Genomic DNA, 25,914 nt, shown 5'->3' on the forward strand with positions numbered 1-25,914 from the left:
TCCAAAATTTGACAGGCCATTTTCCGGTTTTGTAGTGAGCAGAACAGGTCATGTTAGGTGTTTAGCATTGAATTACAGCGCAGGCCATTTGGCCCAACATATCCATACCAGGACTCCGCAAGAGCACCTTACCTAATCCTATTCCCCTGCAATTTTTTTCTCTGTAGGTAAGTGTCCAATTCTTCTTTGAAGGCCTCGATTGAATATGCCTCTTCATACTCCCAGGCAGTACATTCCAGATTCTAACCACTCGCTGCATTAAGTTTTTCCACATGTCATTGTTGCTTGGAGCTTAATGTGCAACCCCTGGGGAACTCCAACATCAATCACTACCGTTTCCTGTCAGTCAATTTTACATCCATGTTGCCATTATCCCTTTTACTACATTAACTAACTTCACTATCAAGCCTGTCAGGTGGCACTTTGATAAATGACTTTTGAAAGTCAATGTACATCACCGCAATAGCCTACATCAGCTCTACTGAAAACTCAAGCAACTTTGTTAAAAGATGATTTTTCTGAACAAGTGTAGGCCACCTTAATTAATCCTTATTTACTCAAGTGATTTAATTTTGTCTAAAATTGTTACCAACACCTTTCCCAGCACTGAAACTGACTGGCTCCTTGTTGCTGGTGTCATCGTATGGTTTATTGAACAAAGATGTAGGGCAGGATTCTCACACAATCAGCAGGACAGGCTGTACTGGCACCAAAGAGTGGTGTGAATCACTCTGGCATCGGGCCGCCCGGAAGGTGTGGAATCCTCCACACTTCCGGTGACTGGCGCCACGCCAACTGGTGCTGAAGGTCCTCCGCCGGCCAGCACGAATTGGCACATGCCCAGGGCATAGCTCCTGACTATCATTAACTGCTCAATCATTTCTCCACCTATCCTCATTTTGCCCACATAGATGGTTGCAATAGTTATTACTGTGGTAATCCTTAGCCCTCGGTGTATTGATACATTTAATACAAGAGCCATAGCATGAACTGATGCTTCCTTATGTTGGTGGCAACCTCCTCTTGGCTTCAGGAGGGACCAACTAAACCCTGAGTTTGACAACTATTATAGAGTGAATTTTCCTCATGGTGGACGGCAGAGTTGGGTAGTGTAGGAGACCAATCTGGTCACCAATGAGTGCTGAAAGAGGCACTACCTCCATCAAGACATGCCCCATCTCCCCTTACAGGGACTGTACTTTCACTAGTGAATTTAAATTCAGAATTCAGTTTCTAAATCCCTGCATCCCAGAACCTTTCCTGTGTGCTGTCGGATTTAATGTTAAAGTCATGTTGGTGCAGTGGTTAGCACTGCTGCATCACAGCGCCGAGGACCCTGGTTCAATCCCGGCCCCGGGTCACTGCGTGTGGAGTTTGCACATTCTCCTTGTCTGCATGGTTCCCCAAAAAATGCTAAATTGCCCTTTAATTGGATACTCATAATTTAAGGTCATAATATTTCTTTAAAAAAAACAGTTACGGGGCTTTGCTCTACAAGTTCAAGTTTCCTTGTGCTAGGCCAGAAACTTCACCTGGGAACAGTTGTTTCAATAGTCAAATCTATAGGAATGCAGATTTTAATTTCTCATCAATAAAAAGTAATATTTTGATAATGTGAAACAAATCACCAGTGCTTCTTAACCTGGTCATTTTCCCCCCAGATTTTAATAAAAAAGTAGTTTTCTGTTCAAAGCCACTTACCACCATTCATATCTTATGCATTGCTATCCTTGTCCTGTGGGCCACAATCCTTTCCTGAAACTTGAGCCACATGGTCTTTCCCTCCCTGCTCCACAAGCCGAATGAAAAAGTAATTTTTAAACAGAGTTTGCATTTATTTCGTTACTAGGCTGTGATTATCTTCCAACCTCAATTCTTTAGGTTAGACACAGCACAACTCGAAAGTCCAACAAAAATTCTACGAGAAAAAAAAAAGCAAGCATCAGATTTCAACTCCATTAGATCACTACCTCTAAGTGAAATGGAAAGATAAGATGATCTAGTTCAGGAAAGTGACCCCAGTCCAATTTGTGCCACATTTGGGACAGTTTTGTACTCTGGTTTCATGAATGGGATTTTACTCTTCAATACATTAGGCCCTTACAACTGGCTGAAACTTTGCATCCCATCCGGCGAGATTCAGATGTGAACTTGGGTCTCGAGATTAAGAAAAAAAAAGTGTCCAAGCAATACTACAAAAACTTCTGCCTCCTTATAGTTACAACCTGAATATCCCCTGCTACTGCTAACTTTTACGAAAGGCAATGCGTTTGGCCAAATTCTCAGAGCCAAATTTCTGGATTAATCGCTCCTGCACGATTCGGTCAACATTCTCCAGGTCAAGGTCATCTTTGTGTGTCCAGATAGCATAACCATCTGGCCGGTGACCAGTCTCCATAAAATGCTTCGCTGCTGTGAACTCTCCACTGTTCTTCAATAACAACTGTGTGGCCGCCGAGAGATCCATATTATGAGCTTTCATCAATGTATTGATAGCTCGAATTGCAGATTCCACCTCATCCTGGGAGGCTGTAGGCATGGAGGATAACATGTCCGCTGGTGTCTGAGAGTCTAAATCAGATTGCTCATTATCCATGACGAACTCTGCCAAAGTGCCTTTATGTTTAGGACGATGCTCAGCAGGATTCACTTGTAGGGATTTGTCAGTCTCCATCGGTTGCTCTCGAGGAACCTGTGCCTCTACTTCGTTACCAATATCTACCAGCAGTTCAGGAGTGTCATCTTCAAGCTAGAACGAGGATCAAAACCATTTCAGGTCAATTGGAATAACCAGCCTATCACAAAGCAACTGGATATATGGTTCAAACAACTCATTCAAAGGTGTTCTAACTATCAGCTCTGATGCCCCATTTCAAAGTGCTCTGGAATAGGCAAACCAGGTGATAACAGTATAACCCTCGTTCAATTTTTCCCCCTTCTCTTATGTGGCTATGCAGAGTGTTATACAGAGTAAAACACCAATTCAGGTTTCAAAAACAGAAAATGCTGGAAAAACTCCAACTCTGGCAACACCTGTGGAGTCAACATTTCAGGTCAATGACTTCTCATCAGAAACATAACAAGTTTTCAGCAAGTGAAAGGGAAGACCTGAAATAGGTCAGAGGGGTAAAATGACGATATTTGTTTTGGCAAGGCCAAAAGGATTGTAATCGCAAGAAATAAAATGTTTTTTGAGAAGACATGATTGGCAAATAGCTACTATCTGAAAAAAACAAATTAAGAAAGCAGCAGGTAAAAGACCAGCAAAAAACAAAAATGGAGCAAAGTTAACAATCTAAAAAGGTTGAATTCAACGTGGTGTCCAGAAGGCTGTGAAGTACACAGTCAAGCCAATGGGCTTGATCTAACCAAATGGGAACAGAGTTCCATAGCGAGGACGTTTAGCCACGTTTCTCTGGAGACCTTGGTTGAGTGCCCTTTGGTACTGGTTCCCACAAACGGGGACCAGATGGAATGTTACTTGTGGCAGTCTCCAGGGGGATTGAAGGCCCCCAGCAGCATACTGTTTGGGCAGGGTGGTGCTCTGGCACTGCTGGTGCCATGTGGGCATCCTGGCACTGCCAGGGTGACAGGTAGGAAAAATTTTCTTTAGTGAGGGGAGGTGGCGGCATAGTGGTCTTGTCACTCCCAGAGACCAGGGTAATTAATGCGCTGGGGTCCCGGGTTCGAATTCCAACATGACTAATGATGAAATTTGAATTCAATTAAGGGGCAGCATGGTAGCATTGTGGTTAGCACAATTGCTTCACAGCTCCAGGGTCTCAGGTTCAAATCCCGGCTTGGGTCACTGTCTGTGCAGAGTCTGCACATTCTCCCAGTGCGTGCGTGGGTTTCCTCCGGGTGCTCCAGTTTCCTCCCACAGTCCAAAGATGTGCAGGTTAGGTGGTTGGCCATGCTAAATTGCCCATAGTGTCCAAAATTGCCCTTAGTGTTGGGTGGGGTTACTGGGTTATGGGGATAGGGTGGAGGTGTGGGCTTGGGTAGGGTGCTCGTTCCAAGAGCCGGTGCAGACTCGATGGGCTGAATGGCCTCCTTCTGCACTGTAAATTCTATGATTCATAAAGTTTCCTGGCGCTCGCTATCTAATGCCCATCCAGGTAGATACAGGGCCTCAACGAGGATCGAATGCCTGAGGCTGCACTCAGCTCTGATTTCTGCACGGAGGAGTTCCGCTCGCCGGAACTTCAGTGCAGCAAGAGAGCGGGACACCATTTTTTTTTTTTAAATTTAGAGTAGCCAATTATTTTTTTCCAATTAAGGGGCAATTTAGCGTGGCCAATCCACCTATCCTGCACATCTTTTGGGTTGTGGGGGCGAAACCCACGCAGACACGTGGAGAATGTGCAAACTCCACATTGACAGTGACCCAGGGCCGGGATTCGAACCCGGGTCCTCAGCGCCGTAGGCAGCAATGCTAACCACTGTGCCGCCCCTCGGGACACCATTTTCAAATGGCATTCCAATCTCCGGACATGACTCCTGAATCACTACATGGGATTCTCCACCCCTCCCACCCGTGTAGCGCACCTCCGGGTCCAATCACCGCCATGTCAAAAATGCCATTGGCAGTGCTCCTGCCAGTGCCACCTGGACACCTCTGACCAGGCTGGCACACAAGTGGCACTGCCAGTGTTCCAGGATGGCAGTGCCGGGGCACCACCCAGCCCGGAGGAAAAGCACCTGGGGGCCTCTGATCCCCTGGGAGACCCCCACGGATGCCGTTCTCTCTGGTCCCCGTTTGTGGAGACCAGCACTGAATAGCACTCACCGATGTCTCCAGGGTGAAGGGGATAGATTCCTTGTCTCACTCGAATATGCAGATTTACCAAAAAGTGATTCAGCCCACAATGGGCGGGCTTCACATCCCAATGTCATGTGAGATTGCGTTAGATCATGCGAGGCGTAGTGAATCGGGTGGACTCCAGGGGCGGGGTCTCCCGTGATTTACTGGCTACATTGCTCTGCGGACCGCTGCTTTTAGGGCGCAGTGTGGTCAGTAGATTGCGCCAGAGGTACTGTCCTCAAACTCACATTAACCTTCATTGGGGCACTGTAGAAGGCCAAGGACAGAAACGTCAGAGTGTGATCAATCGGACTCCTCAATGCCCCACCAAAGCAGGCTTGTGATGGAATAATCTTTTTTACCTAGATGGATGCAGTTGCAACATCATTTAAAACTTCATCCTATTTGAGATGAAGCAGAGCACTGAGCAGCACTCCATTATCATAGTCATTGGATTGTGGCTGCAGTATTTATGATCATACACTGATATCAAGCTTAATTCTGCATCTGCCAACCACTCCAACCCCATCAAAGAGGATATGTTTCAAATGCCCCAAGATGTACCATTAGTTATAGAAAGACCTTGGCTGACTGCCACAGTGGACAGACAAAATCTCCCATGGTAAAATCAGAATCTCCCATGGTAAAATCAGAATCTCCCATGGTAAAATCAGAATCTCCCATGGTAAAATCAGAACCACAACGACTTTGAATTTGTCCATCATTTTTGGACAGGACCTGTCTGGACGATTTTCCACATTGCAGCTGTATTGGAACAGCATGGCTAGGGGCTCAAGTCTTAAGCATTACTCTCCAGTGTAGAGCCATTACTGGAGAAATCAACCTCTATCTTTCCACACTCCTCAGCTTCAACTGATATGGCCACCCAACAGTCCACTCAGGAGGCACGTTCTGGTTAGTCAGTCAAGGATGATAGAGGCTATACTGGAGGAAATGGGGTTGTGTTTTACTATAAACTATGAAAATTGGGCGCTAAGCCTGCTGAAGTGAAGCACCATCATAAACAAGGAGATTCCAGCTGTTCTCTGCCCCACAGTTTCCCACCACAGTCCAAAGATATGCAGGTTAGGTGGATTGGCCACGCGTACCTCCCCCGACAAGATAGTATTGCCTTGGGAAGGAGAGAATAAACATGGCAACACCACCGGATTGTCAAGAACCTCTAGCAGATTGTTAAAAATAGACAAGGATTAAACCAAAATAAAACCTCATCAAGGAAACCTAGCATTACTGCCTACCTCAAATTCACGGATAGCAACAGGAAATATGTTGTAGCATTCCTCCTCAGAATTTACATCATCAGATCCTTGTTCAACTGAGGCATTTGCTTCCTCATTAGACTCTAGGTTGACACGCAGGAGACCGTCAGGATGCTGGAGACCGTCGGGATTCTTTTTACCTTTCAGATATATTCAAGCATAGTTACTCCAGCAATATTTCTGGTAATTTCAAAGCAGCAACTGAGTGAACTAGATCAGATAATTTTATGAAAAAGTAAATGACTTATTACTACGAAAATGCTGCACAAATAAATAGAAAAGCTGTTTTGAGACCACTGCAATTTTATAGTGAGAAACAGATTTGCATTTATATAGTGCTCACAAAATACTTAACGTATTACTTTGAAATAAAAGGACTGCTTGGCAGACTTGTACAGCAACAATTCTGGATGCACTACTTCACAAACAAAACGTTGAAGAGATCTTCTGGTTCTTCCTTCAAGAGTGCTTTACCATGGTCGCCTGGAACAGGATGACAAGCCCTCAGATTTTTTAAACTCAAAACTAGAATGCCCCAAGAACGAGAGGTGATGCTGAAATGTGGGCTTGACAGGCTGGATGCTGGAAGGTCGTTTCCTCTGGGTGCATAAATTTCAGATTAAGAGGGAGACCATTTAGGACTGAGATGCAGAGGAACTTCTTTAATCAGGAGATGGTGAATCTTTGGAATTCTTTACCCCAGCAAGCTGTGGAGGCTCATTCATGGAGTATAGTCAAGACAGATTGAGATATTCTGAATATTAAAGCTAAAGGGTTCAGAGGATGGTGCAGGAACATGGCATTATAGTAAAGATCAACTATGATATAATTGAATGGTGGAGCAGGCTAGAGGAATCCATTGGACCACTCCTACTCCTATATTCTTAATCTGGGGGGGGGGGGGGGGGGCGCGGAATCTAGGGGTCCGAAACTCAAGGTGAAGGTCAATTATGACTGAGAACAAGGGAAAGTTCTTCACACACAGCGTCGCAAATCTTCACATTTTCTAGGACTATGAATGCTCAGTTACGGAATATATGCAAGACAGACATCAATAGTTTTTTTTGGGGTGGGGGGGGGGGAAAGAAAGGAAAGAAATTATGGGAGATCAGATGTGAAATTTGATTTGATAAAGGGTGGAGCAGGGGTAGTGGGCAGACCTGGCTCTGGCGGCTATTAGTCCTGCTTATCTCGTGGCTTGTGAAGGATGATATGTGCACTGAAGCCTAAAGTGGAATTGGAATGCAACAAGCTTCTGACTTAGAGCTAATAGTTAGGAACTGGGCAGGAAGGACGTGACATTAAGGGAGTGTGCTCCTTGTTCCAAGAGCTCCATTTAAATCCAGGTTGATAAACAGCTTAATGATAAATTTTGACGCAAAATCTAAACTATCTAATATGGGAAGCCAAGCTGAGGAACCATGCTAAAGAAATAGAACGTACAGCAATTACTTAACGTTGTAGTTGCGTTGCTGAAAAGTGTAACTTTTTAAACAACGTAACAAGATTTCTCCAATTACAACCAACGTAGAAGCTGTAGTCGATTCCGGAGGATCTCCCATCAGGAATAAGCATTCAAACATTACCTCAAAATCTGAAGTACTTTATATTTCTAAATTTTATATTTTTAAGTTTACTTTAATAAATATGCTAACTCTCCCATTCCCTGCTTCCCTCTCCTGGGCTGTAAGCGAGGCCCAAGGGGAAGGGTGGTGAGTAGGGGGAAGGGTGGTGAGTAGGAGGAAGGGTGGTGAGTGGAAGCCACTTCAATTTTGTTTGCATCGTTAAGTGGAATTACACGACAAGAGACAACTTTAAACTGGGTCTTGCAGAACCACAATAGACTGGTTATGATGGAGGGAGAGAAGGAAGTGATGCAAACAGGATTTTCTTCCCAATATACAAATCCCAGAAGGAGGAGGACACCATTTGGGCCATGAAGTCTGCACTGACCCTTCAAGAGACCATCCTAACTAGGCCCAATTCCCCACCCTATTCCTGCAACCCACCTTAAAAGGGGCAATTTAGCATGGCCAATCCACATATCTTTGGACTGTGGGAGGAAACCGGAACAGCCGGAGGAACCCCAGACACAGGTAGGTTGTGCAAACTCCAGTCACCCATGGTTGGAATCGAACCGTAGTCCTTGACGCTGTGAGGCAGCAGTGCTAACCACTGTGCCACACTGCGGTTCCAGGTCAGAGGCTAGAGAAAACTCTACCTGCAAGGGTGATGTACAAAAATCATTAACAGGAAGATATCTGACACACTTTAGGCTAAGGGTTTTGGCTGTTTAGCAATCAGAAGGCACCCTGGTGTCCTTTGGAGCAGGTACTGCTGATCAAGAGGAAGGTGTTTATTTCCTCATATCCATAAACTCCCAATAACTCTACACTTCCACCCCCCATATCTCCTTTGCCCAATTTGCGGCACAGTAGCAGTGGTTAGCACTATTGCTTCACAGCGTCAGGGTCCCAGGTTCGATTCCGGTCACTGTCTGTGCGGAGTCTGCACATTCTCCCCATGTCTGTGTGGGTTTCCTCTGGGTGCTCTGGTCTCACAGAACATCAAATTTACAGTGCAGGAGGAGGCCATTCGCCCCACCGAGTCTGCACCGACCCTTGGAAAGACACCCCACTTAAGCTCCACACCTCCAACCTATCCCGATAACTCTGTAAACCCACCTAACCTTTTTGGACACTAATGGCAATTTACCATGGCCAATCTGCACAGCTTTTGGACTGTAGGAGGAAATCGGAGCACACGGAGGAAACCCACGCAGACACTGGGAGAACGTGCAGACTCCGCATAGACAATGATCCAAGCCGGGAATCGAACCTAGGACCCTAGAGCTGTGAAGCAACTGTGCTAACCAATGTGCTATCATCCCACAAGTCCCGTAAGATGTACTTGTTAGGGGAATTGGACATTCTGAATTCTCCCTCAGTGTACCCGAACAGACGATGGAGTGCGGCGACTGAGGGATTTTCACAGTAACTTCATTGTAGTGTTAATATAAGCCTACTTGTGACACTAATATTAGTGATTCCACCTTTGTGGTATCCACACAAGACTGAAACTGTTTGAAAGCATATTGTAGATCCATCCCTAACAGCACATTGGATGTAGTTACAATAGATGGACTGCAGCGACTCCCAATTATCTTCTGAAGGGCCATTAGGAATGGATAACAAATGCTCGTCTTGCCAGCGACACCAATAAGCAGTGAACAAATTAAAATAGACACAGGTCTACTCAAAGAGTGGAGTAAACAAGGAGAAATGGAGAAGAGCAAGGCAAGTGAATACATGTGAAGGCCTGACAGACGTAATGTTCGAAACTAGACAGAAATGCACAAACTAACTCCCTTCTAATCATTAAGACAGAGATAGATAGGTTTCATAGATGTCATATAATTTACAGTGCAGAAGACCATTCAGCCCATCGAGTCTGCATCAGCCCTTGAAAAGAGCACCCAACCCAAACCCACAGTCCCAAACTCCCCACAACCCAGTAACCCCACCCAACCCTTTTGAACACTAAGGGCAATTTAGCATGGCCAATCCACCTAACCTGCACATCTTTGGACTGTCAGGAAACCAGAGCACCTGGAAAAAACCCATGCAGACACAGGGAGAACGTGCAGACTCCACACAGTGACCCAAGCCGGATTCGAACTTGGAACCCTGGAGCAACTGTGCTAACCACTATGCTGTCGCAGAATCGAAGGTCTGAGTGGCTTAATTTGTCTCCTTGCCCCATAAGTAGAAAACAAGTAGTAAGTCTACCCTAATGAACTCCTTCATAATTTTAAAGGCTTCTATTAGATTGTCTTTCAGTTGTTGCTATCCTAAAAAATCATGGATGTTATCATCCATCATTAATTGAATACGTGAAATTTTCCAGAATAGGAGTAGGTCTTACGAGGAAAGGTTGAAGGTGCTAGGCCTTTTCTCATTAGAACAGAGAAGGATGAGGGGAGAATTGATAGAGGTTTAAAAGATGATCAGGGAAATAGACAGAGACATTTTCTCCCGGGGAGAACAAACTATTACAAGGGGACATAAATTTAAGTTGAATGGTGGACGATATAGGGATGTCAGAGGTAGGTGTAGTGGGGGAGGGGGGGCATGGAATGCACTGTCTGAGATAGTCAAGTCGGTAATATTAGGGATCTTCAAGCGGCTATTGGACAGGTACAAGGATTATGGGAGAATGGTGGGGTGTAGATTAATTGTTCTTAATATAGGACAACGTTTCGGCACAACATCGTGGGCCGAAGGGCCTGTTCTGCGCTGTATTTTCTATGTCTTGTGGTCTAACACAGGGCGGGAGCCATCATTGTGATACATCGGGTCTCAATGACCCTGGCGGTCTCGCGCATGCGCAGGGCCAATACCGAAGTAGCGCATGCGTACTTCCCGCCGCGGTGCCGGCAACCAAACCGGCCCCCTCCCCCCCCCCCTTCGCGGGGAAGCCTCACCTGTCCCCTCGTCAGCCAGCTGCCCCTCTCCGGGAGTTGGCTCCGCGCCGGTCTCCTCCAGAGGCCTCAGCTTGGGGAAGACGGCGGTGGGGATGACGGAGCGGCTGTCGAGCTGGTAGAGGTGTTCGTGGCCGCAGAGGTAGCGCACGTAGCGGTTGCGCATGGACTGCCAGCTGTGGGCGGTCAGCTGCAGCCGCTCCATCTGCTGCCACACAACGTTGCCGTGGACGGCGGGGCCGCCATCTTTCTCAGCGTAATCCCGCAGGTACATCAAGATGGCCACGTCGTCCAGCTTGGTGTAGAACATCCTACTGACGCTTGGCTTGGCCTCCTGCGGCGCGGGCAGCGAGGCGGCCGCGGCCTGGTAGCCCTCCAGCGGCAGCTGCTGGTTCCTCTCCACGCAGTCCAGCACGTAGCGGGCCCTGGTGTAGCCTTTGGGCAGCGGGCCCGTCTCCTCCAGGCGGTCCAGCAGGATGGCGCCCGTCTCCTGGTGCCGGCACATCACGGCGCCGCCGTGGACAACCAGCGGGAAGAGCGCGCTCTTGGTGGGCCCCGGCGGCGCGTAGAAGCGGAGCGGGGCGCCTTTGTCGCTGAGGAAGAGAGTCCGCGAGTGGGACGGGGTCTGGGCCGAGGTCTCCATGAAGTTCAGCAGGGGGAGGGGCGGCTGGGAGCGAGCCCGCTGAACGCCCCTCTCTTATTGGACAACCGCCTCTTAGCAACAGGGAGATTCGGCCGCTGATTGGGTGTTGTCAGAGGCTGCATTTCTATTGGTCCTCCAGTCGATGCACATTTATCAATGGAGGGTGGTTTTGGTGCTGTGAGTAAACAGCATTTCCCGCCAAGACGGGTGGGCCACCCATCGACACACAACCAATGGCACTGGGCACCAGTCCAAGGCTTTTTATATTCCCGGCGTCTCTGCACATTGTCCCCGATATTGATATCTATCCAACAGAAGCGGAACACTGTGGACTCCGGGAATCAGAAACATTTTGAAATGAAAGGGTGGCACTGTGGTTAGCAAGGTTGCTTACAGCGCCAGGGTCCCAGGTTTGATTCCCCCGCGGACCGGGCGGAGTCTGCACGTTCTCCCAGTGTCTGCATGGGTTTCCTCCCACAGTCTAAAGATCTGCAGGTTAGGTGGATTTGCCACGCTAAATTGCCCCTGGTGTCCAAAAGAAAGGTCAGGTGGGGTTACTTGGTTATGGGGATAGGGTGGAGGTGTGGGGTGCTCTTTCCAAGTGCCGGTGCAGGCTCGATGGGCCGATTGGCCTCCTGCACTGTAATTTCTATGTCATAAGCAGAAAATGCTGGGTAAACTCAGTAGGTCGGAAGCATCTGCGGAGAGAGAACCAAGCTAACTTTTCACAGACATAGAAAATAGGAGCAGGAGGAGACCATCCAGCCCTTCGAGCCTGCACCACCATTCATTATGATCACGGCTGATCATCCAACTAAATAGCCTGATCCCACCTCCTCCTCTTCCCCCCCCCCCCCCAATATCCTTTGATCCCCTTCGCCCCAAATGCTGTATCTAACAGCTTGTTGAAAACATACAATGTTTTGGCCACAACTGCTTTCTGCAGTAGCGAATTTCACAGGCTGACTGCTCTGGGTGAAGAAATTTCTCCTTATCTCTATCCTAAATTGTCTACCGTACCCCGTATCCTCAGACTGTGATCCTTGGTTCTGGACAACCCCACCTCGGGAACATTCTTGCATCTACCCTGTCTGGTCCAGTTAGAATTTTATAGCTTTCTGTGAAGATCCCCCGCCCTCATTCTTCTGAACTCCAGCAAATACAATCCTTTTTTATTTTAAAGTGCCCAGTTCTTTTCCAATTAAGGGACCATTTTGGCATGGCTAACCCACCATCTTTGGGTTGTGGGGGTGAGACCCACAAGGACACGGGGGTATGTGCAAGTTCCACATGGACAGTGACCCGGGGCTTGAACCCACGTCCTTGGTGCCGTGAGGCAGCAGTGCTACCTTCTGCGCCACCATGCTACACGAGCAAATACACATCCTAACCGTTGCAATCTCCTCATACGCCAGTCCTGCCATCCCAGGTATCTGTCTGGTAAACCTCTGTACTCCCTCTTCCTTCCTCAAATAAGGAGACTAAAACTGCATGCAATATTCCAGGAGTGGCCTCACAAAGCCCATGTATAATTGCAGCAAGACATCCCTGCTTCTGAATTCTAATCCTCTCACTATGAAGGCCAACCTACCATTTGCATTGTTTACCGTCTGCTGCACCTGCATGCTTACCTTTAGCGCCTGGTGTACAGGGACACCCAGGTCTCATTGCACATTTCCCTCTCCTAGTTTATGGCCATTCAGATAATAATCTGCATCTCCATTTCTGCTACCAAAGTGGATAACCGATTTGTCAACTCTAAACGTTGGCTACATTCTCTCTCCACAGATCCTGTCAGATCTGCTGAGACTGTCCAGCATTTTATGTTTTTGTTTCAGATTCCAGCATCCTGTACCAGTCTCCCCGAACAGGTGCCGGAATGTGGGGACTAGGGGCTTTTCACAGTGACTTCATTGATGCCAACTTGTGACGATAAGCAATTATTATTATATTATTATTATCTGCAGTAATTTTCTTTTATCTTAGTGGATAAACTCGGGTCTGGCAGCAGCTGTGGAGCGAATCATAGTAAAAGTTTTGAGTCAACATGACTCTTGGACTGTAGAGGGACAGAAATGTAAGGAGAAGGTTGAAGGAAGTGGTGGAGAAAATAGAACATATGGGTAGATTGGAGCGAATGAGAGATTGACAGTTTTTTCCCAGAAATTTAGAGTACCTAATTCTTTTTTTTTCAATTTAGGGACAATTTTAATGTGGCCAATCCACCTAACCTACGCATCTTTGGGGGGGGGGGGGGGGAGCCCACACACACACACACACGGGGAGAATGCAAACTCCACATGGACAGTGACCCAGGGCCAGGATTCGAACCCAGGTCCTCAGCGCGATAGGCAGGAGTGCTAACCACTGTGTCGCATAACACTTATTTTCAAATGATTACTTGACAAAGCACCTGGTTAGTTGAAGCACCCGTTTAAATCCATTGAGTTAACCTGGCAATTGTGATTAATTGTATACAAATCTTGTATATCTATATAGAGTTACAAATAGTTAATAAAGGCTAATGAAGACTTCCTTTAACAGGCACGTTCTGTAAACACACCAGTACGACAGCATGCACAACATCAACAGTGTCCAGAAGGCTGAAAGAGTTGACCGGACACAAAACTATGCCCTTGCAACATTTCACTTATAGTCTGCCTCCTGAATCCCATCAATATTGCCCACTGCACGTTCTTCCCGTGTCTGCATGGGTTTCCTCTGGGTGTTCCGGTTTCCTCCCGCAAGTCCCAAAAGACGTTCTGTTAGGTAATTTGGACATTCTGAATTCTCCCTCAGTGGGCCCGAACAATCGCTCGAGTTTGGCGACTAGGGGATTTTCACAGTAACTTCATTGAAGTGTTAATGGAAGCCGAATTGTGACAAGAATAAAGATTATTTTAATACTGTGGCAGCCAGAGCAGGTCAAAGGCTATAAATCCTATGCCGGTTAACTCATCTGACCTCCCCAAAGCCTGTCCACCATCTACAAGGCACAAGTCAGGAGTGTAATAGAATACTCTCCAATTGCCTTGTTTAGTGCAGCTCCAACAACACTCACGAAGCTGGAGAACCACTGGCAGGACGGGTACAGGCAATTTAAATGAACGTGTTGCCGTGATTTTTGTTTTATTTTTCAAGGAGGTTGAAAAGATGATTACCTTGTTTCGAATCCCGGCCCTGGGTCACTGTCCGTGTGGAGTTTGCACATTCTCCCCATGTCTGTGTGGGTTTCACCCCCACAACCCAAAGATGTGAAGGTTAGGTGGATTGGCCACGCTAAATTGCCCCTTAATTGGGAAAAGAAAAATTGGGTACTCTAAATTTATTTAAAAAAAGATGATTACCTCGTTTATATGGGGGGGGGGGGGAGGTGGCTAGGATTAGGAAGGTGTTACAGAAAGGACGGCAGTCAGGAGGGTTGGGTTTTCCAAATTTACTATATTATTACTGGGCGGAGAAGGTGAGCTGCGTTTGAGAGGGGTGGATTCCCAGTGGGTCAGGATGGAGGAGAGTCTGTGCAGAGTGTCGGGGCTGAGGGCGTTGGCAACTGCGTCGTTCCCGATGGTCCCGGGGAAATACTCAATGAGTCTCAAATACGTAATGACTGAATTAATACATCAGACTCAATGGGCGCGATTCTCCGCCCCCCACGCCGGGTGGGAGAATAGCGGGAGGGCCTCCCGACATTTTTCACGCCCTCCAATATTCTCCCCCCCCCCCCCCCCCACCACGAATCGCAGCTCGCCATTTTTTACGGCGAGCGGCGATTCTCCTGGGCCGAGCGGCCGGCCATTCACGCCCGTTTCAACACGGCAGCAAACACACCTGCTTGCTGCCATCGTGAAACGGGCGCCAGATGCCCGTTTAGGGCATCTAGAGGCCCGATTGGCACGGGAGCACCACGACTGGGATCGGGAGGGGACAGGCCCGCGATCGGTGCCCACCGATCGTCGGGCCAGCGTCCAAAACAGACGCACTCTTTCCCCTCCGCCGCCCGGCAAGATCAAGCCGCTACATCTTGCCGGGTGGCTGAGGAGAAAGACGGCAACTGCGCATGCGCGGGTTGGCGATGTCCAACCTGCGCATGCGCGGCTGACGTCATCAGCCGCCGTGACGCTTGACGTGCGGCCTTGACGACCGTCGTCAAGGCCGCGCCGCCGTGATGGAAGGCCTAACCCCGCCCGGGGGGGAGAATCGGCCCCGGAAGTGGCCTTGAAGGCTGCTGTGGGTCACGGCCTGTCCCACGGCAGCCTTTACGATACTCCGCATTTGCGGAGAATCGCGCCCAATGAGTCTGATTGTAGTAGGGACATTGAAAATCTGGAGGCAGTTGCGCCGGAATTTTAGGCTGGGGGCGGGGTCAAGGGAAATGCCGATTCGGGGAAATCACAGATTTGAGCCGGGTGGAATGAGAGTTTTCAGAGAAGGGAGTGAGGGCACTAAAGGATTTGTTTCTCTGGGGCTGGTTTGCGGATCTGAAGGAGCTGGAGGCCAAATATGGGATGGGGCAGGGGGAAATGTTTAGGTATATGAAGGTCCAGGATTTCGCTAAGGAGGAGATACAGAGCTTCCCGGTGGCGCCGGCCTCCTCACTATTGGAGGAGATGCTGACGACGGGAAATAGAGGTGTCGGCGATTTATGGGGCGATTCGGGGAGAAGACAAGGCACCGCTGGAGGGGATTAAGACAAAGTGGGAGGAGGAGTTGGGAGAGAGCCTGGAGGAGTGGTTGTGGTGTGAGGTGCACCGGAGGGTGAATTCCTCAACTTTGTGTGCGAGGATGGGGCTGATGCAACTGAAGGTGGTGTATAGGGCACACCTCACAAAGGTGAGGATGAGCCGACTCTGTGGGGGTAGAGGATGAGCGTTGCTGGGGTGCTCCGCAAACCACGTTCATATGTTTTGGTCCTGTCTGGAAGGGTATTGGAGGGAGGTTTTCAGGGTAATTTTCATGGTGGTACATGTGAGGCTTGAGCCAGATCCTCTGGAGGCTATATTCGGGAGATCGGACCGGCCGGGGTTGGAAGCGGGTGCGGAGGCAGATGTTGTAGCCTTCGCCTTGCTGATCGCCCAAAGGCGGATCCTGTTAGCGTGGAGGTCAGTCTCTCCACCCTGTGGGTGGGGGGATCTGTTGGAGTTTTTAACACTCGAGAAGGTGAAGTTTAAGTTGAGGGGAAGGATGGAAGGGTTCTACAATTCATGGGCTTTGTTCATTACGCACTTTCAAGAATTGGATGACAACGAACATTAGGGGGGGTGGTTTTGGGTGGGGAAGGATTGGACTGTACGTTGTTGATGACTAGATATTGGTGGATTCCTGATTCCTTTTCTTTGATGTTTGTATTTAAAATGTTGGGGGTTGGTGGGAGGAGGGGATTGTTATCCAGAGGTTTGACATTGTATTTGTTATTCTTGATTGTTTGTTGGTGGGTTTAAATTTGGATGAAAACGTGAAAAAGGAGAATAAAAATATTTATTTAAAAAAACTAAAGAAAAGTTGTGGGGCTGCACGGTGGCGTAGTGGTTAATGCTGTCTCACGCCATGACATCGCAGGTTCGATCCCGGCTCTGGGTCACTGTCCGTGTGAAGTTTGCACATTCTCCCCGTGTCTGCGTGGGTTTCGCCCCCACAACCCAAAAGATGTGCAGGGTAGGTGGATTGGCCACGCTAAATTGCCCCTTAATTGGAAAAAAATGAATTGTGTACGTTAAATTTAATAAAAAAGAAATTGGGGAACCATCCCGGACAAAGCAGCCCACTTAATTGCTGTCCCTTCACAAACATTCAATCCCTCCACCACCGACAAACAATGGCAGCCATGTGCACCATCTTTAAGGTGCACTGCAGTAACTCCTTAGGCAGCACCTTCCAAACCCACAGCCACTACCATCTAGAAGGACAAGAGCAGCAGGTACCTGGGAACCCCACCACCTGGAGGTTCCCGACTTGAAATTATATTGCCATTCCTTCACTGTCGCTGGGTCAAAAATCCTGGAACTCCCTCATGGCACTGTGGGTGTACCTACACCTCATAGACCGCAGGGGTTCAAGAAGGCCGATCACCACCACTTTCTCAGGGCAATTAGAGATGGACAACAAATGCTGGCCTAGTTAGCGAATCCCACATCCCATGAAAAAATGAACTTAGAAAATGTAAGCTGTAAGTTAATAACTGGCTCTGGGGCCTAAATCTCAAAAAGGAATTTTTCACACCACTTCTTTTTCAAAATCTGAAACTTCTCTCATTTATCAGTACTGGTAAGGGGCTGGTTTAGCTCAAAGGGGCTGGTTTAGCTCACAAGGCTAAATCGCTGGCTTTTAAAGCAGACCAAGCAGGTCAGCAGCACGGTTCGATTCCCGTACCAGCCTCCCCGGACAGGCGCCGGAATGTGGCGACTAGGGGCTTTTCACAGTAACTTCATTGAAGCCTACTCGTGACAATAAGCGATTTTCATTTCATTTTCATTTTTCATTTCATACTTCCCTGCATGTAACATAAATGGGCTTTGCATCCTCATTGGCATAATTGACAAATCATCTATTTACTGCTTTATCCCCATATGTTTCTTATTTGTAGCCATAAAGCAGAGACCCTGGAGCTCTGCACATAGAGAACACTAGCAATGCCCTGGACTCTCTTGCGCAGCTCTCTCCAGCAGATTCAGTTGTGAATTTTTGACCAGTGGAAACACTGCCTATTTTTGAGTCTGGCGGCCATCTCTTACTTGTAAGAAAATGATCAATCTGCATAATCTTGCCTTATTACCAACAGCTAGAAAATGGAACAAGCTCTCCTCTGTAATTTGGTGCCAAAAGCACGTACATAAGGGCCCTTGATGCCAAGCGTACATGCAGGGTGTGTGACCAGCTCACTGTTGCTGCATCTGGCTGGAGGACTGCACACAGCCTAATTTCCGTCTTATTTAAAAGGCAGCAGCAGCTGCCATTATCAACAAAAAAATGCATGTAGCGGCAGTTAGGTGCCTTTCCTCCAATTGGGACCACTGTGCGAACGCCGCAAAAGATCGCTCTGCGACCCCCGCCCCTCTCCCCCCCCCCCCCCCCCCCCCCCCCCCCCCCCCGGGCATCCATCTGCGCCACGATCCACATTTTGAAAATCCCTGTTTCGTAGAAGTGTGCTTGGGGTCACACAAATTACTATGCTCCACTCCTGTGCCTGTGAAACATGCTATAACAGTGTCTGCCCTCATCAGTACAGTGACTATTCTCCAGGCACACTAGGATCACAATTCCGACTGCTAATGCTCTTTTGCAGCCCAAACGTGAAACCAATGTGAGTGGGGTGCTCATGGAACACCGATTAAGAAACAAAGTTGCATTTATACAAATGATATGTACTCTGCCTGGTAGATCCCTCCTGGGTTCCTGTTCTACAAAGAACAAAGAAAAGTACAGCACAGGAACAGGTCCTTCGGCCCTCGAAGCCTGTGCCGACCATGCTACCCGTCTAAACTAAAATCATCTACACTTCCGGGGTCCATATCCGTCTATTTCCATCCTATTCATGTATTTGTCAAGATGCCCCTTAAACGTCACTATCGTCCCTGCTTCCACCACCTCCTCCGGCAGCGAGTTCCAGGCACCCACTACCCTGTGTGTAAAATAAACGTGCCTCGTACATCTCCTCTAAACCTTGCCCCTCGCACCTTCAACCTATGCCCCCTATTAATTGAATCCTCTACTCTGTGAAAAAGCCTCTGACTATCCATTCTGACTATGCCCCATATAATTTTGTAGACCTCTGTCAAGTCGCCCCTCAACCTCCGTCATTCCAGTGAAAACACACCGAGTTTATTCAACCTCTCCTCATAGCTAATGCCCTCCATACCATACAACATCCTGGTAAATCTCTTCTGCATTCTCTCTAAAGCCTCCACATCCTTCTGGTAGCGCGGCGACCAGAATTGAACACTATACTCCAAGTGTGCCTAACTAAGGTTCTATACAGCTGCAACATGACTTGACAATTTTTATACTCAATGCCTCGGCCAATGAAGGCAAGCATGCCGCATGCCTTCTTGACGACCTTCTCCACCTGTGTTGCCCCTTTCAGTGACCTGTGGACCTGTACACCTAGATCTCTCTGACTGTCAATACTCTTGAGGTTTCTACCATTCACTGTATATTCTCTACCTGTATTAGACCTTCCAAAATGCATTACCTCACATTTGTCCGGATTAAACTCCGTCTGCCATTTCTCTGCCCAAGTCTCCAAACGATCTAAATCCTGCTGTATCCTCTGACAGTCCTCATCGCTATCCGCAAATCTTTTTTTTTATTTTAGAGTACCCAATTCATTTTTTCCAATTAAGGGGCAATTTAGCGTGACGTCTCAATCCATGATTCACCCAATGTAAATAGTTAGCATTGTTAGTGTAATATCCCACACAGAACCTATGGGGTGAGAATGTTTGTATTCCCGGTGCTCCGTGCAGAGTAAAAGCTATCCCGTTAGAGGTGGGCTATCTCAATTCGCCAATGTATAAAAGGTCAGCTAGAGAGCCATCGACCAGAACAGGAAACCCAAGAGGGATCTACCAGGCAGTGTATATTTTGTTTGTATAAATACAACTTTGTTTCTTATTATACTCGGTGTAGACTCCCCATATCTTTATCAAAGTTAGCCTGTTAAATCTGTATATCTGTATGTTATTAAATGTTTCACACAAAATGAATGTCCACGCACACAGTTACATCTCAGTACCACTGATGACCTCAATGAATGGTCACGTGATGACATGATTACTTAATAGGTTACGTGATGGAAGCGTGTGAGTTCTCCCAGAAGCATGGGCAGAGTACAAGCATGGAATAGCTGCTGAATAAACTGTTGTTTGTTGCAAGACCTTGGTTGCCTGTCTTTTTTTTTAAAATAATCTTTATTGTCACAAGTAGGCTTACATTAACACTGCAATGAAGTTACTGTGAAAATCCCCAAGTCGCCACATTCCAGAACCTGTTTGGGTACACAAGGAGAATTCAGAATGTCCAAATTACCTAACAGCACGTCTTTTGGGACTTGTGGGAGGAAACCGGAGCACCCGGAGGAAACCCACGCTGACATGGGGAGAACGCGTAGACTCCACACAGAGTGATCCAAGCCGTGAATCGAACCTGGGACCCTGGAGCTGTGAAGCAATAGTGATACCCACTGTGCTACCATGCTGCCCCTTTAGGCAATCTTTGGGAACCCCGTATTTTGACACCCTGGATGTTATACCTCCTTCCAGATTCCTTCCCACACCCTTGCTAATTTAGTTCCCAATATATCAGGGCAAACCCTTGAAGAAACAAAATTATATTTACTTATAAAAATCCAGTTTCTCCTGCAAGAACAATAGTTATGACACAAAAGCTGAATGAGGGGTGGCACGGTTAGCACGTGCCTCATGACGCTGAGGACCTGGGTTTGATCCCGGCCCCAGGTCACTGTCCGTGTGGAGTTTGCACATTCTCCCCGTGTCTGCGTGGATCTCACCCCCACAACCCAAAGATGTGCAAGGTTGGTGATTGGCCACGCTAAATTGCTCCTAAATTGGAACATTTTTTTAAAATTGAAAAACAAAAACTTATTATGTTACGTGTTTAAGCTGTTGGTAGGTGTATGTGAGCGTGATGGGTAAGATGGCAGCTCCTTTACCAATATGGTCGTCACAGCAACCTGAACAGAGTGGTTTCGGATAGCTACGCATGCGCGTCCGGTTGGGTTCCCGATGGTATCCAGGAAGTGATGTCATCAGAATTGCGAGCCGGCTGGCGGTGGCGCGAGCTGCAGTGAAGCGGGCGGTTTAACGGTCAGCACGAGGGAGGGAGAATTCCTCTCAAATTCATTGAGGGATCTTAGGCTAGTATTGCTTTGGACGCCGTCAGCATTTTTCTTACTTTGTCCAGTGGGTGGTTTGCTTCCAAGATCTATACTGAAATCAAATATATAATTGTGTCTCCTGGCGGGCCGCACAAAAAAACAAGTGGGACTGAGGGTAACTGGGTAGGGGTAACTGAGGAGGAGGTGATAGGGAAGGAGATTAGGGTAGGGAGGAGGGGGTTGAAGTGGGGGAGGAGGAGGAGGGGGTTGAAGTGGGGGAGGAGGAGGAGGGGGTTGAAGTGGGGGGGGGGAGGAGGAGGAGGGGGTTGAAGTGGGGGAGGAGGAGGGGGTTGAAGTGGGGGGGGAGGAGGAGGAGGGGGGTGAAAGTGGGGGGGGGGAGGAGGAGGAGGGGGTTGAAGTGGGGGAGGAGGAGGGGGTTGAAGTGGGGGGGGGGGAGGGAGGAGGGGGTTGAAGTGGGGGAGGAGGAGGAGGGGGTTGAAGTGGGGGAGGAGGAGGGGGTTGAAGTGGGGGAGGAGGAGGGGGTTGAAGTGGGGGAGGGGGGAGGGGGTTGAAGTGGGGGAGGAGGAGGGGGTTGAAGTGGGGGAGGAGGAGGGGGTTGAAGTGGGGGAGGGGGAGGGGGTTGAAGTGGGGGAGGGGGAGGGGGGTGGAAGTGGGGAGGGGGAGGGGGTTGAAGGGGGGGGGGAGGGGGTGAAGTGGGGGAGGGGGAGGGGGTTGAAGTGGGGGAGGGGGAGGGGGTTGAAGTGGGGAGGGGGTTGAAGTGGGGGAGGGGGTGAAGAGGGGGAGGGGGTTGAAGTGGGGGAGGGGGTTGAAGTGGGGGAGGGGGTTGAAGTGGGGGAGGGGGTTTGAAGTGGGGGAGGGGGAGGGGGTTGAGTGGGGGAGGGGGAGGGGGTTGGAGTGGGGGAGGGGGTTGGAGTGGGGGAGGGGGTTGGGGAGGGGGAGTGGGGGTGGGGGAGGGGGTTGGAGTGGGGGAGGGGGTTGGAGTGGGGGAGGGGGTTGGGGAGGGGGAGGGGGGTTGGAGTGGGGGAGGGGGTTGGAGTGGGGAGGGGGAGGGGGGTTGAAGTGGGGGAGGGGGAGGGGGAGGGGGTGAAGTGGGGGAGGGGAGGGGAGGAGGATGAAGTGGGGGAGGGGAGGAGGAGGGGGTGGAAGTGGGGGAGGGGGAGGGGGTTGAAGTGGGGGAGGGGAGGGGAGGAGGATGAAGTGGGGGAGGGGAGGAGGAGGGGGTTGAAGTGGGGGAGGAGGAGGGGGTTGAAGTGGGGGGAGAGGAGGGGGTTGAAGTGGGGGAGGGGAGGGGGTTGAAGGGGGGAGAGGAGGGGGTTGAAGTGGGGGAGAGGAGGGGTTGAAGTGGGGGAGAGGAGGGGGTTGAAGTGGGGGAGGGGAGGAGGAGGGGGTTGAAGTGGGGGAGGGGAGGAGGGGGTGAGTGTGGGGGAGGGGAGGAGGGGGTTGAAGTGGGGGAGGGGAGGAGGGGGTTGAAGTGGGGGAGGAGGAGGGGGTTGAAGTGGGGGAGGAGGAGGGGGTTGAAGTGGGGGAGGGGAGGAGGGGGTTGAAGTGGGGAGGAGGAGGGGGTTGAAGTGGGGGAGGAGGAGGGGGTTGAAGTGGGGGAGGAGGAGGGGGTTGAAAGTGGGGGAGGGGAGGAGGGGGGTTGAAGTGGGGGAGGAGGAGGGGGTTGAAGTGGGGGAGGAGGAGGGGGTTGAAGTGGGGGAGGAGGGGGTTGAAGTGGGGGAGGAGGGGGTTGAAGTGGGGGAGGGGAGGAGGGGGTTGAAGTGGGGGAGGGGAGGAGGGGGTTGAAGTGGGGGAGGGGAGGAGGGGTGAAGTGGGGGAGGGGAGGAGGTGATAGGTAAGAGGAGGCGGTAGGTGGGAGGAGAGGAGGCGGAGGGGAGGAGGCGGTAGGTGGGAGGAGAGGAGGCAGTAGGTGGGAGGGGAGGAGGCGGTGGGTAGGAGGAGAGGAGGCGGTGGGGTACGAGGAGAGGAGGCGGTGGGGAGGAGGAGAGGAGGCGGGTGGGGAGGAGGAGAGGAGGCGGGTGGGGAGGAGGAGAGGAGGCGGTAGGTAGGTAGGAGGGGAGAAGGCGGTAGCTAGGTAGGGGAGGCGGTAGGTAGGAGGGGAGGTGGTTCTTGGGTAGATGGGAGAGGAGTTGGTGGTGGCAGGAGGGAGGGGAGGAGGCGTCGGGAGGAGACGGTGGCAGGGAGCGGTGGTGGTAAGACGGAGATGGAGAAGTGGATGCATAGGAGGGGGGGGAAGTGGTGGTAGGAGGGCCTGGTGGCAGGGAACGGTGGTGATAAGGATGGAGATGGGGAGGTGATGGTAGTGGAAGGCCTGAAGGAAAGATGGTGCTGGGGGAGAAGGGGAGTGGGGATAAAGGACTGCGGGTGGCAGAAAGAACATTTGAGGGGATGGGGTGAGAGTGATTTTTCAATTCCTGTTGTAAAGAGGGAAAATCTGCTGCAGTCCTCATGGTTGTCATGCATTTTCTAAAATGCTGTAGCTGGCTTTGGTCTGAGCAACCCAAGATGCAAAGCGTCTCCATTTGAGTCCTGACATCAATCATTATGTACCTCACCTTAATGGTTATAAAATCAGATCTGCTGGATAAAACTCAGCAGATCTGGCAGCACCTGTGGAGAGAAACAGAGTTAACATTTTCGATATAAATGACCCTCGGTGTACCTGAACAGGTGTCAGAGTGGTGACTAGGGGATTTTCACAGTAACTTCATTGCAGTGTTAATGTAACTTGTGACACTAATAAAGATTATTATTATTATTATTAAGGGGAGTGTTAATGGTGATTTATATGTGAGCCTAGATATTCTTCAGGAAATCAGCAAAGACTGATTTTTGTTTCCTCCGCTGATATTTATATGGATAATTTCCAACATGGTTAATTAGGTGACGGGAGTGGGAACCCTGGATAATTTTCCTCCCTTGTCTGGTCAGGGAGTGCTCCCAGTTTGTTTACCTAATTCAACACAAAAGTACAAATGAATAAACCTTTGTGTAGTACTACAGTAAATGTAATCAAAGCTCTAGCAGAGGGGTGATAGTTAACAATAGTAACCGTTTATTTAAAAAGTATGAAGTTACTAGAGGATGGATAGGGGAGGGTCTCGGATGTATATAAAGAGCTTATGGGGTCGGAGGAGACGCAGACCGAGGAGCTGAAGCTTAAATGGGAGGAGGAGCTGGGGGGTGAGATGGAGGAAGGTCTATGAGCGGACGGGCTAGAAAGGGTCAATGCCACCGCAACATGTGCCAGACTCAGCCTGATCCAGTTTAATGTTGTTCACCCGCCTCACATGACGGTGGCCCGGATGAGCCGACTCTTCGGGGTGGAGGACAGATGTGCGGGTGGGCCAGCGAACCATGTCCACATGTTTTGGGCATGCCCAAAACCGAAGGGATTTTGGCAGGGGTTTGCCAACACCATGTCCACGGTATTAAATACGAGGTGGCAATTGAGTCCGGAAGTGGCAATTTTGGTGGTATCGCAGGACCCGGGAATCCAGGAGGAGAAAGAGGCACATGTTCTAGCCTTTGCTTCCCTGGTAGCCCGGAGGTGTATATTGCTGGCATGGAAGGACTCAAAGCCCCTGCAATCGGAGACCTGGCTTTCAGACATGGCAGGCTTCTTCTGTCTGGAAAAAAATTAAGTTAGTCATGAGAGGGTCTCTGTTAGGGTTCGCATGGAGATGGCAACCATTTGTCGGCTTCCTCACAGAGAATTAAACGTCAGCAGAAGGGGGGGGGGTTTAGGTTAGTGTAGCGTAGGGGGGTAAGTTAGGTTAGTGTAGTGGGGGGGGGGGGGGGGGGGGGGTGGGTAAGTAATGGCAGGACCTGCGGGAGAGAGTTGCGGAATTTGCACAATGTATATATTTATTTCTTGTCATTTATATTGTGGATTTTTTGTTGCTGTTAAACTGCCAAAGAAAATACCTCAATAAAACATTTATTAAAGAAAAAATTGCCCTTAATTAGAAAAATGAATTGGGTAGACTAAATTTATTTTTTTTTAAATCATAGCAATGAGTTCCATAGTATAAGAACCCGTCGTTCTGAAATCTGCTAACTCAAATGAACTTTCAAAAAGGAAAAAACGTGTTATTACTATGGATAAGTATATTTATATATTCTGTTTATTTTCCAATAGATGGTTTGTGATATCAATCCTGTTCCAAAATGACATCAAATACCCAGATAATTCTACCGCTATGAGTCGCTCATAACCAAAACTCACCACCATGGGATTGCTAATTATGAACTTTCCTGTTCGGTCATTCCTGAAGAAATGGAAGGTCTCCAATAAAGTGTTTCAGCAAGATTGGCACGTCTTTGGCCATGGATCAAGAAAATGCAATACATCTGCTGCAGGTCTTTCTGGATTTACTGAAACACTCGTTGAGCTTTGCCAGAGTAGGCATTTTATAACCGGAGATATAATTACCAAGGATGCTCTTATCAATGGTTGGTACAATTATGGACATTTGGGAATGGAACTCAAGAAGAATTTGGCTAGTGAGTGGTGGGATTCCGTGGTATTATCCAAAGAGCAGGTATTTGGAGTGATGACACCTCATACGTTGATGGGCTCTCAGTGTTCAGACAATAGGTCAGTGAGCCTGATTGAGACTGCAGCATTAAAAGTGCTGTTAAACAACAATGACTTGACCAAGGAAGAAATTGTTGCTTTACTAAAAGACTCACTGGAGGAAAGCATTATACTACGTTCTAATCTCCTGCAAGGTACAATAGCAACATTATTATTTAGCATTGTGTACTTTTTTCTCATTCATTGTTGTACCTCCCAAGATAGTCCCATGATGAGAATAAAATAATGTAAGTAATTGAATTTTCTTTCAGTTACAC

General features: G+C 48.9%; 2 protein-coding genes across 8 annotated transcripts in view; one reads left to right on the forward strand and one right to left on the reverse strand.

Moving 5' to 3' along the window:
* LOC119952879 (telomeric repeat binding factor 2, interacting protein) lies at positions 1–11,231 on the reverse strand. The gene is made up of 3 exons (XM_038776483.1): positions 10,568–11,231; positions 6,064–6,224; positions 1–2,749 (listed from the first exon to the last, which is right to left on the reverse strand). The coding sequence occupies exons 1-3, from the start codon at positions 11,205–11,207 to the stop codon at positions 2,246–2,248; spliced, it is 1,305 nt and encodes a 434-aa protein (XP_038632411.1). The 5' UTR covers positions 11,208–11,231; the 3' UTR covers positions 1–2,245.
* The window catches only part of polg2 (polymerase (DNA directed), gamma 2, accessory subunit), a 73,213-nt gene continuing 57,955 nt past the window's right edge, over positions 10,657–25,914 (forward strand). For 3 of the 7 annotated variants that reach the window (XR_005457906.1, XM_038776477.1, XM_038776482.1), the window contains exons 1-2: positions 20,947–21,075; positions 25,199–25,791. Coding sequence is in view for 6 of the 7 variants with exons in the window: in XM_038776477.1 (XP_038632405.1) it covers positions 25,290–25,791 (502 nt within the window). In the remaining variant the exon portion in view is untranslated. Of the gene's footprint in view, positions 10,833–11,328; positions 11,415–20,946; positions 21,076–21,102; positions 21,122–25,198; positions 25,792–25,914 lie in introns of those variants that run through there. The other 4 variants (XM_038776479.1, XM_038776478.1, XM_038776480.1 and 1 more) reach the window with 4 other exon arrangements.

Source organism: Scyliorhinus canicula, chromosome 18, assembly GCF_902713615.1.
Source record: "Scyliorhinus canicula chromosome 18, sScyCan1.1, whole genome shotgun sequence".
NCBI lineage: Eukaryota > Metazoa > Chordata > Chondrichthyes > Carcharhiniformes > Scyliorhinidae > Scyliorhinus > Scyliorhinus canicula.